Raw genomic sequence first — 15,407 nt, 5'->3', positions numbered from 1 at the left:
GTGAGGACGGTTGGGGGTCAGTTGATTCATTATATTATTGTGAAGCATTTCTTTTGATTCATGTAATAAAAGGATCAATGGTAAACCTGCATCTTCGAGTATCTATATTGTGGTCGATGTTGTGTAGAATGAGTAAATACACTCGATAACATTTGGCACTACAAGCAAATAGACTCGTTACATTTGGCGTCGTCGAGCAGAAGATTCAACTAGACCAGCCGCTAGGGCACCCATAGTCAACCTAGTTCATAACTGTGTTTCGTGTGTGTGAATTCGGACATTCAGGAACAGTGAAAATTGAGGAACGAGGAAAATTATTCATACACACACGGTAAGAAAGGTCTTTTTTTATTTGAAGGAAATAAATAAAAGGGAAAACTGAAATCAGAATCGAGGAAATTGAAAAGAACAGAGATGAGACACCTTTCATTATCATTCTGGCTTGGTGTCACATGCTCTTTTGCTGCTGCAAGCATGTGGCTCAGTATACCCCTAGTTGTAGCACCAGCCACCCTGGGGACAGCTATGGGGCTGACCACCAGCATCCAGATAATGGGCATTGGTATCTCCAACTTGGTTGTGGGACAAATACTAGGCAAAGATGACAACCAAGATATAGATGTAACTCTTAGACACTGGAAATGTGTCATGATCTCCCTGTTGGGCAACACTATCTGCTGCATAGCTGCAACATTTTTCCTTAATGTGAATGACAGACGCAGGAGTGGTATTTTAAATATCAGAAAAGAACAAAAACTCCTGCTGGCCCAACAATCTGAGTCAGATAAAGATAGCCCAGAGATAGGCAACGGTGAAGATGACCCTTTGCCTCCAGATGGACCAGGACAAAATTTGGACAAAAAGCCGATCCATATTGTGGTCCTGCCCAGAGAGTCCCACATCAACAAATTTTACGGGGACGGTGATCCAACCTTAACCAACAGGTTCAGTGAAGAGGTCAGGGCTGCCTGGGCCTCGAGATACATGTCACCAGAGGAAAGATTAAGATTGTTGATGGGCAGTATAGGAGAGACGGTTAGGGCAGAGGTCAAATGCCACGATAAAACCATCCAATCAGATCCAGATAAGGTGCTGGATCTAATTATGGAGACATTCGGGGAGAGACGGTCGGGATCGCAACTGCTATCGGTGTTTGTAGGTATAAAGCAGAGACTGGCGGAGAGTGTGATGGAATATTCACACCGAATGAACAGGGCCTTTGAAGCTGTAAAAGGCAAAATACCCGACATGGATGCGCGCCTGCTGAGGGACCATTTCATCGAGGGGTTAGCGACCCCTATGGCAAGAAGATATTTGAAAGAAGAGGTCTACAAAGACCCACATTTGACCTTCCTTCAGGTCAGGAACTCAGCGATCCGCAGGTCCGAGGATGAGGACCAATCGAACTGTTCGGTAGACAAAGTCTCTGTGCCAGAACAGAAACAATCCCCACCCACAGGGACCGGCACGATGGAAACCATGATGGCTCAACTGTTGGCCCACCTGGATAAGGTTGACCAACGATTGGAGAGGTTAGAAAGCAGGTCAACAGCTGAGAATCAGGGCAAAAACGGGACAAAACAGAGACAGGTTGGACAGCCGCGACCTGCCGGTCCATCGCTCCGGTGGACGGCTGACGGTCGACCAATTTGCTTGTCCTGCTCACAACCCGGACATATGGCACGGTAGTGTCCGGTGAAACGATCGCCCTCTGTAAGGCAGGTTAGGGCTACAGAGCGGCGAGGTTATGGCTTAAGAAACAAAATGGGACAAACAATGAAAGAGTCTCAAACAAGACTTGAAGAGAAATTATCAGATATTGAAAAAATGAACTGTGAAATGAACTTGAATGTTGAAAAGTTTCAAGTGAACAATTTGTTGGCTAAGAAAAATGATGATAAGGAAGAAATTGGTAGACTTAATAATGAGATCTCAAGGTTAACCATGAAACTGGATAAGGAAAGTTCATGCAAATTAAAAGCACAGGAGAAATGTTCATCTTTAGAGTGTCTGTTATCTGAAGAAGAAAATAGAAAATTTGTACCTGGTTTTGCAAAAATTGCCGCACCGTTGCATGACTTAGTAAACAAAATGACAAAGAAACACAGTAAGGAGAAAAAGAAAGGTAAAACACAACTGATAGGTGAATTATGGACTGAGGAATACCTGAACTCGTTTAAGCTACTGAAAAAGGCTTTGACAGAGGCGCCGATATTAGGATACGCAGACTTTGACAAACCATTTCGGCTAGAAATTGACGCCAGCTCTAAAGGTCTGGGAGCTGTACTATCACAACAACAAGAGCAAGGTTTCAGGGTTATTGCGTATGCCAGTCGAGCTCTGAAGGAATCAGAGAAGAACATGACAAATTACAGCGCCATGAAACTAGAACTTTTGACATTAAAATGGGCTGTGACTGAAAAATTCAGGGACTATCTATTAGGTGCTAAATGTGTGGTATACACTGACAATAACCCCTTGAGTCACCTACAGACAGCAAAGTTGGGATCCATCGAACAGCGATGGTCAGCAGAATTGGCACTCTTTGACCTGGAGATAAAATATCGCCCGGGGCGGTCCAATGGCAATGCGGACGCTTTATCAAGGAATCCTTACGAGAGACCGGGCGATGAGGAAGAAACGCTGACAGGAATATGTGAGGTCAGAGCGTCAACAGATATCCCTCACGGGGTGCAAGTGATGCAAAACGGGCAGACCGGGGTGGAGCACATATCCACAGAGCCCCGATATATGGACATCAGTGATTTTAATTGCCTTAATCACAAAGAGATAAGAGATGCCCAGAGAACGGATAGTGGCTTACATCCGCTGTTGAAATACGTCCAGGAACAAAAATTCCCAAGAAGAAGGGAAAGAGAACAGTTTGGTCGAGAAACAAAGAAACTACTGAGTCAGTGGGACCGTCTCAGTATAAAGGATGGTGTTCTCATGCGGAGAATTCATGACCAAATAGATGGGACAATACACCAGGTGGTGGTGCCTGGACAGTTACGAGAAGAAGTGCTAAAGTTGGCACATGACAGGGCGGGACACCAGGGTCAGGACAGGACGCACAAAATATTACGACGGCGGTGCTACTGGCCCAATATGGAGATGGAGGTCAAACGCCATTGTGAGGCTTGTGTGAGGTGTCAGCATGCGAAAATGCCAGTTGTCAAAATGAGACAGCCATCAGGACACCTACTGGCGACAAAACCACTAGAGATTGTGGCTATGGACTTTACGTCGTTGGAGCAATCATCGGATGGGACGGAACATGTGTTGGTGATGACTGACGTTTTCACCAAATGGACTGTCGCGGTGCCCACACGAGATCAGACGTCTAAAACAGTGGCAAAGGTCTTAATAGAACACTGGTTCACCAAATATGGCATACCAATACAATTACACTCTGACCAAGGAAGGGCCTTCGAGTCAGAAGTAATTAACCAACTGTGCAGCCACTACGGGATCAACAAATCTAGAACAACCACATATAATCCCAAAGGAAACGGACAGTGCGAGCGGTTCAAGCGCAGCATGCATGATTTGCTGCGTACTCTAGAACCTGAACAGAAAAAACATTGGCCTGATTTTCTCCCAGAGTTGGTATATCTATACAACTGCACCCCCCATGCCACGACCGGCTTTTCGCCACACATGTTACTGTTCGGACGGGAGGCTCGACTCCCCCTTGACTTGTTCCTAGGAAAAAAGGAGAGTATGACTGGCTCATACACCGCACTAGAATATGTGAATGAACATATGAGACGAATTAGAGAAATGTACAGGGTGGTACAGGAAAGACTAGAACATGAAGCACGGCGAAGGGAACCGCCGGTACAGACAAAGGACCCGCCACTCAAACTGAACGACAGGGTATTACTGCGTAGCCACCCGTTAGGCAGAAACAAAATCCACGACCTCTGGGGACAGGAGATATGGCAAGTCGTGGAGATGCCTAAAATAGCCGGTGGCCCCTTTAAAATAAGACCCATCAATCACACCAAACAGGATCGGTGGGTGAATATTGCTCAATTAAAGAAATATTGGCATCGGCAAGAAGAGCATTTACACACAAAGAAACCTAAGACAATTAGGGAACCGGAAACTACAACGGAAATTCTCATACCCATCCCGGAACCATGTCACCAGCAACAGAACAACAGCGATACACAAGTGGAGGATAACGGCAACAAAGAGGATCCCGTTCCTCCCAGAAGCAGAGAGACAGTAGACCATCAGATAAGTGGTCCGCGGAGAAGTTTGAGAAACAGAAAGAATACGAAATTTTTCGTCAGCAACCATCAATTCTTTCATGGTCACGCTGGGATGAGAACAGACTGTTCAAAAGCTATAAAATTGAACTGGTGAAGACACCAAACGAAAAAAGGTGGATGTGAATTCTAGAACTGCTTTGTTTCTGAGGAATAGGATGCGAATTCTAGAACTGCTTTGTGTCTGAGGAATATGATGTAGACACATTTGATATGTTGAAATAGGGATAACTGTCAATCTTTTACGAATGTGACGACATTGACAGTGAGTGGAACAGTAATTTTTTTTTTTACGGTGTTGCTTTTGACATTGAAGGAGTGCACCTGCCAAGCGTTGTTTGTGGTTGAAAACACACAAAAAAAGGCGGGGGTGGATGTAACTAGGGTAGTTACCATACTATGGTTAACAACGTATTACAGTCTGATGCAACTGATAACGATCATAAAGCCACGGCGTATTTTGGGAAGGATACGACAAGCCGCTGTCAACTTTGACAAGACTTGGCTGACGTAACAGTGCAGGTGTTCTATTAATCGGACTGATAACAAGTCTAATAAAGACTGGTACGAGACAACTGCGTAGTAATCGGAAGGCGAGATATTCGGATTGAACATAACTATGATAGAACCGAATACGATTACGGATACGAGGGGATATATAGGAAAGTATGAGTTGGAGGCTAGAAGAGTTGGAGGCAGAACGTGGTTGAGGCTGGGCTGAGTAGGAGTATCAAGTTGGTTACTGAACGTTGTAGACGTATTGTGTTAATAGGGACGATAGACATGTGCATTCGGTTATGTGAAGACTAGTGAGGACGGTTGGGGGTCAGTTGATTCATTATATTATTGTGAAGCATTTCTTTTGATTCATGTAATAAAAGGATCAATGGTAAACCTGCATCTTCGAGTATCTATATTGTGGTCGATGTTGTGTAGAATGAGTAAATACACTCGTTAACATTTGGCACTACAAGCAAATAGACTCGTTACATATATATATATATATATATATATATATATATATATATATATATATATATATATATATATATATATATATATATATATAAATATATAAATCAATAAATAAATAAATATACATTTATATATAGTAACATATATTTATTTATATATACATATATATATATAGATAAAATTATGTATATATATATATATATATATATATATATATATATATATATATATATATATATATATATATATATATATGTATGTATATATACATATATATATATATATACATAATTATATACATACATAATTATATATTACACAGCAAAAATACACGTATACAAATTCACGTATATATATATATATATATATATATATATATATATATGTGTGTGTGTATAATATTGAATGTCCGACCTAATGTGTGTATTGAATACCCTTTATCCACTCCCTGTTCCTGATAGGGGGATTAAGAAAAAAAGAAATTACAATACAATAAAACACCATCCATCATGTAACAAAAGGGGGAAATGAATAGAGAACATAAATACTTCCGAGTTTTGCGTGGGATTCATGTGCAGTATTATTTCAATGCTCCATCGTGTGTGCGTGTTGGTGTATGTGAGTGATGTGTGGGAGTGGGAGTGTTTACGTTCGTATGAGTATGAGTGTATGTGTGTTAGTGTGTATGAATGTATGATTGTACAATAGCGTGTACGGGGTGTACTTAAATGTATAATTCCGGGTTTTAGGAAGCTTCTGGTCTCATTCAATCCATTGTGGGTGTAGCTCATACTAAATTCACCCCCCCCCCTTTTCACACACACTCACACACACACGCACACACTAATGAGGGCTTAATTGGCGCTAATATCCAAGACACCCGCGCTAATGCAGTTATAATTTGTGAATATTTTTAGTTCCTTATTCAACACGAAATCACCCCCCGCCCCCCTCCCCCTCAACCCCCACCGCCTCATACTAAACCCCAACGAAAACAACCTTTCCTCAGCTTGTTTTATATAACCATGGAACTGGAGACTTACTTAAAACCAGATCGAATGATTTGATTATAAAAACAAACATTCCGCGTTTCTATTCACTCGCGTCTATTTGCGTGGTCGCCGCTTTATGAAGTCCCCATCATTGAACTCAAGTTTTTAGCTGTTAATTAGAGTTATCTTCCCTAGAATACGCGGATAAGATTTATTAATGAGAAATACGACCAGACCGCAGGTTTTTATTTATTTATTTATTTATATTTTTTTTTTGAGGAAGAAAAAGAAATACGATTCTAATAAACTTTAAGGATTAAGTTTAACCATGTTTTTTTTTAAAATGCTGTGGTATTTTATATTTTTCCTGCTTTCGTACAGCGGTAAGGTTACCATGGTAACCTGGATACTTAGTCTGCTTTAAAACTGTTTATTCGTTTGTTTTGTGTTACTTCAAAAGAGCACGGCCGCAACACCTTACAAAGGTTACAATCAATACACATAAAGTAGACATTTAATTATTCGATTTTATTTTATTTTTTTTTGCGTAAGTAATCACGCTAATGCAAACGTTCCCATCAGTAAAGAACCATTAAATAAACACAGATTTTACTGAGAGACGAATGTTTTCTCACAATGGCCGAAAAAAAAATTTAAAAAAAAATGATTAAAAAAAGATTAAATAAATTTAGATTCCCTTTCATCTGCAGACCAACAGAGAGATTTTAATCTGCAAAGCGTTAGAACCACTTTCATCTACAGATCAACAGAGACAATATGTTCTAGTTCGCTTATCAAACGCCTACGAACACATTCTCATACATACACGACTAATTATGTGGTATATATATATATATATATATATATATATATATATATATATATATATATATATATATATATATATATATATATATATATATATATATATATATATATATATATATATATATATATATATATATATATATATATATATATATATTGTGTTAAACATTACCGTATCCTAAACAACAATCTAATTAATATTTTTTCTATCTAGCTAACACTGTGCAGCAACAATCTAGAAAAGCATTACTACGTGTATTCAAATAAAACACTTTGTAATTAAAATTAAAACTTTCTTAGAGCATTATTTATCTCCTTTGAAACTAAAAGTACTCTCCATATCTCTAATGCTGTTTCTTTTTTAAAAAATCTATTTATAGATACATGGCCATCTGTCACGTGATGCGACAACGGAACACCAAGCGCATGGCCCGCGTGATCCTCGTGCTGATCTGGGCCATCTCCCTGGCCCTCATGACCCCCTGGGCCGTCTACTACACCCACGACTTCTACGCCAACGGCCCACAGACCATCCCGATCTGCGTCGAGGCATTCCCTCACGAATCCTACAAAAAAGCGTTCTTTCTTGGCGTCATATTTCTCATGTGTTACTCCTTACCCCTGCTTCTCATCGGGGCGTGTTACTTCTTGATCGGATACCGGGTCTGGAATCGCGACGCCCCTGGGATCACCTCCAGCAAAGGCGTCATCGAGAAGTCCAAAGTCCGCGTCGTCAAGATGCTGGTGGTGGTCGTCTTGCTGTTCATGTTCTCCTGGATGCCGCTGTACATCCTCCGGCTGACCCAGGACTACGGTGACTTCGACGTCACGCACAGCGAGCGGGTCAACCGCTTGATCGCGCCGTTCGCGCAGTGGATCGCGACCTCGAACAGCTGCATGAACCCTCTGGTGTACTGTCTGTTCAGCCAGAAGATCCGCCGGCGGATCCGAGCCATGCTCTGCTGCACCAAACCGGAAGCCAGGAGCCTGTACTCGACACGCTCCACCTACAACAGCGCCTTGCAGCATAGCACCAGCACCCGAGACTCGCTCATGCTCGACAACTGCGTCAACGGGAACGGCGGGCACTTCTGCGGAACCGGAAGCCTGTACCACCATCGGCCGTCGCGACAGGACAGCAAGACGATACGCTGGAACAATGTCAGGTCGACCCACGTCTGAGTTATATTCTAGTCACGTGATTTTTGAACAAGGATTGTATTGTTCTAGTTTTTGAACTCTGATCTAGTCAGTATAAATCAGGTGGCCTGAATAATATTCAGATTTTAAGAAAGAAAGGAAAAAAGCGAAACAGGATAACACAGGAGCGTTATCGCTTCTATTTGAACCAAACACTTAATCCTGGATTAACCCCTGCATCACTGCCAATTTCTGTGCTTCGTTTTTCTATGGATAATAAAAAAAAAATCCTATGGTTAAAAAAAATGAAGGAAAACAAAAATACACGTTAATCCTTTATATTTTAATCTCGTTTTTTTACTTGAAAAATAAATATTGTTTTGTATGTTCAATCGCTTCAATTATGTACAAACATATTTTAAAATTCCTACATATAAAAAAAAAAGAATCGACTACCATTTCTATTGTGTATTGTTCTATATACGGATGTCTGGTAAAGTTCAAGCGCTTTTAAACAAATTTAAACAACAACGCGTTCGTCGTGATTAAAAAAAATGTTTTTAAAGAAAATAACATTTTTTTTTCTTTCTTTACTGCTTTGTGTACAAAAAAACTTAGTATTGTTCTTCTTGCTTCAGTTGCTCAAAACAACGTAAAAACACAACGGGGAGGGTTAAGAATAGATTTTTTTTTTTTAAATCTCATCTCACATTACAAAACGCAATGTTTAATTAACCCTGCTTACAAAAAAAAAAAAGGAAAACCCATAAAACGCCCATGAGCAAAACGATTCATCATTCTGCTGTATTTTTCTTTTAAATTCCATACCTCCTGTTTCTATGGTAACCGCTCCAGTGATACAAAAGGAAGTTTTAACCTTAACCCTGGGCTTGTTTACATGGACTTTAGAACCAGGCTGTTCAATGAGCGCATTGCCCCCCCCCCCACCTTATTGTAACATTTCTCCCCCCCCCCTTCAATTGTAACATTCCCTCCCCCCGTATCGTCTTTCCTATTCCCGGAAGGACTCTTGCAGTTCTATTTTAACTCGACAGTTTGTTTCTCCCGCATCACCCCCCCCCCCCCCCCCTCAAACATCCTCTCCCCCGTTACTCCACCATCTCCTAATTACCCCCCCTTCCCCACCATCCCCTCCCCAGTAGTCTAAGCACTCCTCCCCCAGTTCTCCAATCTCCAAAGAGCCGTGAGCATGATTTAGCTCATTGGTCTGATTTATTCCATTGCAGCCCCTATCCCCCCCACTTCCTCCTCGAAGCACATTCTTACCCCAACCCCCTCACCATCCCCATTCCCAGCTCCTAATAGTCTTACGGTTCTGTAACTCAATGGTCAAGATTTATTTAACCTCGGCATCTTACCACCCCCCCCCCACACACACACACTACCCCCCCCCCCCCCCCACCAGTTCCTCCTCCAAGCACCGCCCCACCCCACCTCCTCAACCTCCCCATTCCCAGCTCCTAATAGTCTTACGGTTCTATAGTTCAATGGTCAAGTTTTCTTTAACCTCGGCATCTCACCACCACACCACCACCCCACACTACCCCCCACCCCACAGACTCTCACACTCAATGATGAAGATTTCTTACGTCAACTTCCATACCCCCCACACACCCCCACCCTCCAAGAATTCCCAGCGTTTAATTAAAACTCCCCAATCCACTGCTCCGTGTGAGCCTCCCGTTTATTAAGAACCCGAAGAACGGCCATTTACAAACAAGTATCCTTGGTTCTATTTTTAGACCAGCTAGGTCCCTAGTGGTTAAAGGTCCCCCCTTAGAAAAAACAAATCTAATTACACGTTGGACAAAGTCAACATAACTTGGAGGAGATCTATTTTTAACCATTATAAAACATTCTTTTTTTCTGTCCTGGTTTTATAATTACTTCGTAACTCTTGTATAATTATACAAAAGTGTATTTTATCTTTTATGTTAAGTAACTACTCATTTTAAAAAATACGCATTTTTCCGGAGTTGTATCCCTAAGAAATCATACTTAAAACGTATATAACTTACGTATGAAAAATAATATTTTAAAATTAAAATAATCGTTGATATGCTTTTCTGCTTTAAAAATGTATTTAAATTTTTTTTAAAGTAAACAATGATTTACATTAAAATAATCCATAATATTTGCTCAACAAAATCATTTTCAAGCTTGATTACAAAATTTCACAATATTTTGGGATAAAGCTAACAGAATTTTAACAAAAGTATCATATTTGTTTGTATATTTTAAACCGAAACACAATGAGCATTATTAAAGCCAAAAGTCGTTTAATGAATTCAACTATTACAGAAAGTATGTTTTTTTTTAACTTAGGTCTAATCAGAGGCGTAGCGACCCTTCCCGGCGCCCGGGGACAAACTTTTCGATTTGCACCCCTCCTCAAGATTTCGATTTGCACCCACCCTCATATTTTCGATTTGCACCCCCTCCCCTCAAACTTTCGATTTGCATCCCCCCCTCGAGATTTCCATTTGCACCCCCCCCCCTCAAACTTTTGATTTGCACCCCCCTCAACCTTTCAATTTATTTTTCCAAACCATTTTGGCGCCCCCTAAGGTCGGCGCCCGGGGACATATGTCCCCCCCCCCCCGCCCCCCCCCCCCCTCGCTACGCTACTGGGTCTAATACAAATTATATTGCTTTAATTTAGAACACATCTATAATTGCGTGTTAGAGGTAATTTTACTCCAGCTATTTCATACAAAGCCAAAGCAACATAATCCACTATCGAACAAAAAAAAATGATAAACGAATCCCTCTTGATCCCCTACTGAAGTAAATCAATACCGCGAACAAATGATACTTAATGCTGATGGCCTACTATTTTTAGAGATAGGATCTGGCAAAATTTGTTTCGGTAGTTAGAAAAAAAAACAACAAGCAAGGATCTTTAATTGAGTTCACATTCGAAGGAAAAAGTTGTCGTTCGTGATGTGTTTTTGGACGCAGTCATTCAACTGATCCGAACTTTTACTTTTACACAATTAACGAACAAAAAATGTTTTTGAAAAAAATATCTTCTATTCGCTTTCCAGTATAATTCTTTCTTAAATGATTCTTTGTAAATTAAAAACAAAGTATTTACATGAATGACTATCACTTACTTGAGTATATATTATTCAGAATAGTTATACAATTTTTAACATCACTAAAACATAACTAAAAGAAACAGGTTGAAAATATCCTGTTACCTCTATACACAACTGATGAAACAAGCATTTGACCAGCTTGAAGCTTGCATGTCTCCTAATTTATGATTCTATAAAGTGGTTATTTACTCATTATAATTTATTTTTCGGTTTAGTAATTTTATTGTTATACATGAACAGACGTGATCAGATATGTTATAACATGGAGACCCACGTGATCATCGACCCACTATGACGCACACCACATCGACCCATATCCCAAAATAATACACATGCCACATCGACCCATATCCCACAATAACCCACACACCTCATCGACCTATATCCCAAAATAAGCCACACACCACGACCCATATCCCACAATAACCCACACACCACATCGACCCATATCCCACAATAACCCACACACCACATCGACCCATATCCCACAATAACCCACACACCACATCGACCCATATCCCACAATAACCCACACACCACATCGACCCATATCCCACAATGACCCACACCACATCGACCCATATCCCACAATAATCCACACACGTCATCGACCTATATCCCACAATAACCCACACACCACATCGTCCCATATCCCACAATAACCCACACACCACATCGACCCATATCCCACAATGACCCACACCACATCGACCCATATCCCACAATAACCCACAAACCACATCGACCCATAGCGCACAATAATCCACACACCTCATCGACCCATATCCCACAATCACCCACACCACATCGACCCATATCTCACAATAATCCACACACCTAATCGACCCATATCCCACAATAAGCCACACACCATATCGACCCATATCCCACAATAAGCCACACACCACATCGACCCATATCCCACAATAATCCACACACCACATCGACCCATATCCCACAATAATCCACACACCACATCGACCCATATCCCACAATAATCCACACACCTCATCGACCTATATCCCACAATGACCCACACCACATCGACCCATATCCCACAATAACCCACAAAACACATCGACCCATAGCGCACAATGATCCACTCGCCACATTAACCCATATCCCACAACGACCAACACCACAACGACCAACACCACAACGACCAACACCACAACGACCAACACCACAACGACCAACACCACAACGACCAACACCACAACGACCAACACCACAACGACCAACACCACAACGACCAACACCACAATGACCAACATACCACATGAACTCCCACCCCACAACGACTCATACCCCACAAGGACCCACACCCTACATTAACCCATCTCCCACAATGACCCACACACTACATCAACTCCCACCACACAATGACGCACACCCCACAAGGACCCACACCACACAATGACGCACACACCACACTAACCCACATACCACAATTATCCACACACCTAATCAAACCACGCCACACATTAACCCACACTCCACAATGACTCACAACCCCATAAAGCAACACCCCACAAAAAGCTATACCCCCACATTCCAAAATTACCCACACCATCATTCAAGCAAACATTCCCCCACACCATCTACCCCACACATTCTTTACAAATCAACCAAGTAACACTACCATGTAGCTATTCCACACACTATACCAACTTCACAAATTGATTGTGTCCCTTGATTGGCGTATGATGTCACATCTTGACCTAGGGTATACTGTAACTCAAAAATAAAAATTTACGAGACATCAAAGTAAAAAACTATAAAGTGCCTTTTATTTCCACTCTGTCTGTTTCATACTTGTCCTAGGCTCCTATTTAAAATAAAGTTTGAAAATATCAGCCTCAAATTTCATAAATATAAAAATCTTACATAATATCCTTGTTTCACCTTCTGTCATTACTTTACAAATACATTTTCAATTATAGTGGAAAAACAAATACATTTTCTTTAATTTGGCTACACACAATGTATGTACAATTATTGTGTAAACATCTATCTTTTGATACAAACCATAGAAAACAAGGTAACTTGGATTGTTCCCATCCCCTATCTTTAATTCAGTTACCAAATATGGTGATCAATATTCACATGAGTAATGGTCTACTAGAGAGGGCTGGATGTAAAATTTAGTTGTTAATTCATACCGGTGTTGGCTAAACGTATAATAAAGTAATCTTTCATAGGTTAATGTATTATTTTTTTATTCTCTTCAAATTTGGTGATATGTATATATATATATATATATATATATATATATATATATATATATATATATATATATATATATATATATATATATATATATATATATATATATATATGTGTGTGTATATATATATATATATATATATATATATATATATATATGTGTGTGTATATATATATATATATATATACCTATATATATATATATATATATATCTATATATATATATATACCTATATATATATATATATATATATATATATATATATATATATATATATATATATATATATATATATATATATATATATATTATATATATATATACCTATATATATATATATATCTATATATATATATATATATATATATATATATATATATATATATATATATATATATATATATATATATATATAGGTATATTCAGTTAATGCATACCTTGATATGTTAAAGACCATCTGTTTTGTTAAATGTATTGATTAATATTTTTTTTATATACAGTTTGGGATGTTCATATAATAGGTATTAACTGGATTTATTATCACTCCATAACAGCAACAGAAGAAAATGGTGTATACTTTCATGCATGAAATAACAGTACCAACTCCAACCTCCCCACACGTTTTCCTGCCCGCATCCTACTTTTTCTGCCAGCGCCAACGAACACACCCTTACCCTCAGTCCCCCCCCCCCCTCCCCGTCCCGCTAACCCCCCCCCCCCCCCCGCCCGACTGTGGCGTTTCTTTCAACTCCCAAGCTTACATCATTGTTACAAATATAAATAAAAACGAATTCATTTTTGACACTTTTTTTTTTAAAGATACATACAAATATGTAATTGGAAAATGCGTTTTTAATTTTCGTTGTTGCTGTTTTCAAAAATGTTTTCAACGAAAAGAAATTCACACAATGTTCTCGTTTAATAGAATTATAATACAATTGCCTTTGTGTAATGAAATGCATGTAAATTTGTCGGTTAAAACATCAATAAAAAGTTACCAATTTGTGTGTTTAATTATTATTCCACAAATAAATTTAACATTCTAGTTAATGATACCCTTTATTCTATTTGAATAATAATCTTTTATATTATCAGAATTTGATGTGTAACCACACATACTTGTTTTTCTATACAATTACTATTAATTATCTCCCTTTTTTTTAGGCTGAGTGATATCCCCTGCTGCTTCTTCGTTTTAGTTATGGGCGGTAATCCCATCAACGTGTGTTCTGCCAATATCGTAGTTACGGTTATAATTAAAGTGAGGGTTAGATCTAGGGTTAGAGTTGAAGCCATGGTTAATGTTTAGGTAACCAGTAAAATGTAATTTTCGTTACGCTTTGTACAAAGAAATTCATGTTTGAAGACAAATTTTTAAACTCCGTGTTTTAAAATTGGAACTATGTGATATAATTTCTTTTAAATATATTTATCTATTTATTGTTATATTGTATGTACATGTGTAAATAACAGACAAAATACAGAAGTGACTATATAAGATGAATATAAACTTGTAAAAATGAATCGTCTTATTTGCTAATTTTTATTCATGTTTATTGTTAAAAAGTGAAAAAAAACCTTTGCGAAATTTATATGCTTAAGATTTTTTTTTTCAAGATCTTTATGAAATAAAAATGTTCAACGCAATGCACACCATCTATTGTTTTTTCTTTCTTTTTTAATCTTAATGTTTTTTTTTTTTTGCTTCGCCATGTAAGCAACATCTGGTAAAAGGAGTATCGATGGAAGTAATGTAATCGTGCTAAGGAAATCGAAATCGAGATTTTTATTATTCCCTACGTTTTACACATGGAAAAAAAATGCAGTCTTGTCTGTATGTTTATC

At 39.0% G+C, this 15,407-nt stretch overlaps 1 protein-coding gene across 1 annotated transcript in view; it reads left to right on the top strand.

Annotated features, from left to right (window-relative positions):
* Positions 1 to 8,750, top strand: part of LOC131942746 (neuropeptide SIFamide receptor-like) — a 47,965-nt gene extending 39,215 nt beyond the window's left edge. Inside the window, exon 3 of the mRNA XM_059302664.1 lies at positions 7,453 to 8,750. Within this exon, the coding sequence (XP_059158647.1) occupies positions 7,453 to 8,254 (802 nt within the window). The 3' untranslated portion in view covers positions 8,255 to 8,750. The remainder of the gene's footprint in view (positions 1 to 7,452) is intronic.
* The last annotated feature ends 6,657 nt before the right edge of the window (positions 8,751 to 15,407 follow it).

Source organism: Physella acuta, unplaced genomic scaffold, assembly GCF_028476545.2.
Source record: "Physella acuta isolate Inbredline_101_S28 unplaced genomic scaffold, ASM2847654v3 ptg000423l, whole genome shotgun sequence".
In the NCBI taxonomy this organism is placed as follows: domain Eukaryota; kingdom Metazoa; phylum Mollusca; class Gastropoda; family Physidae; genus Physella; species Physella acuta.
This window is presented reverse-complemented; position numbering and strand designations above follow the sequence as displayed.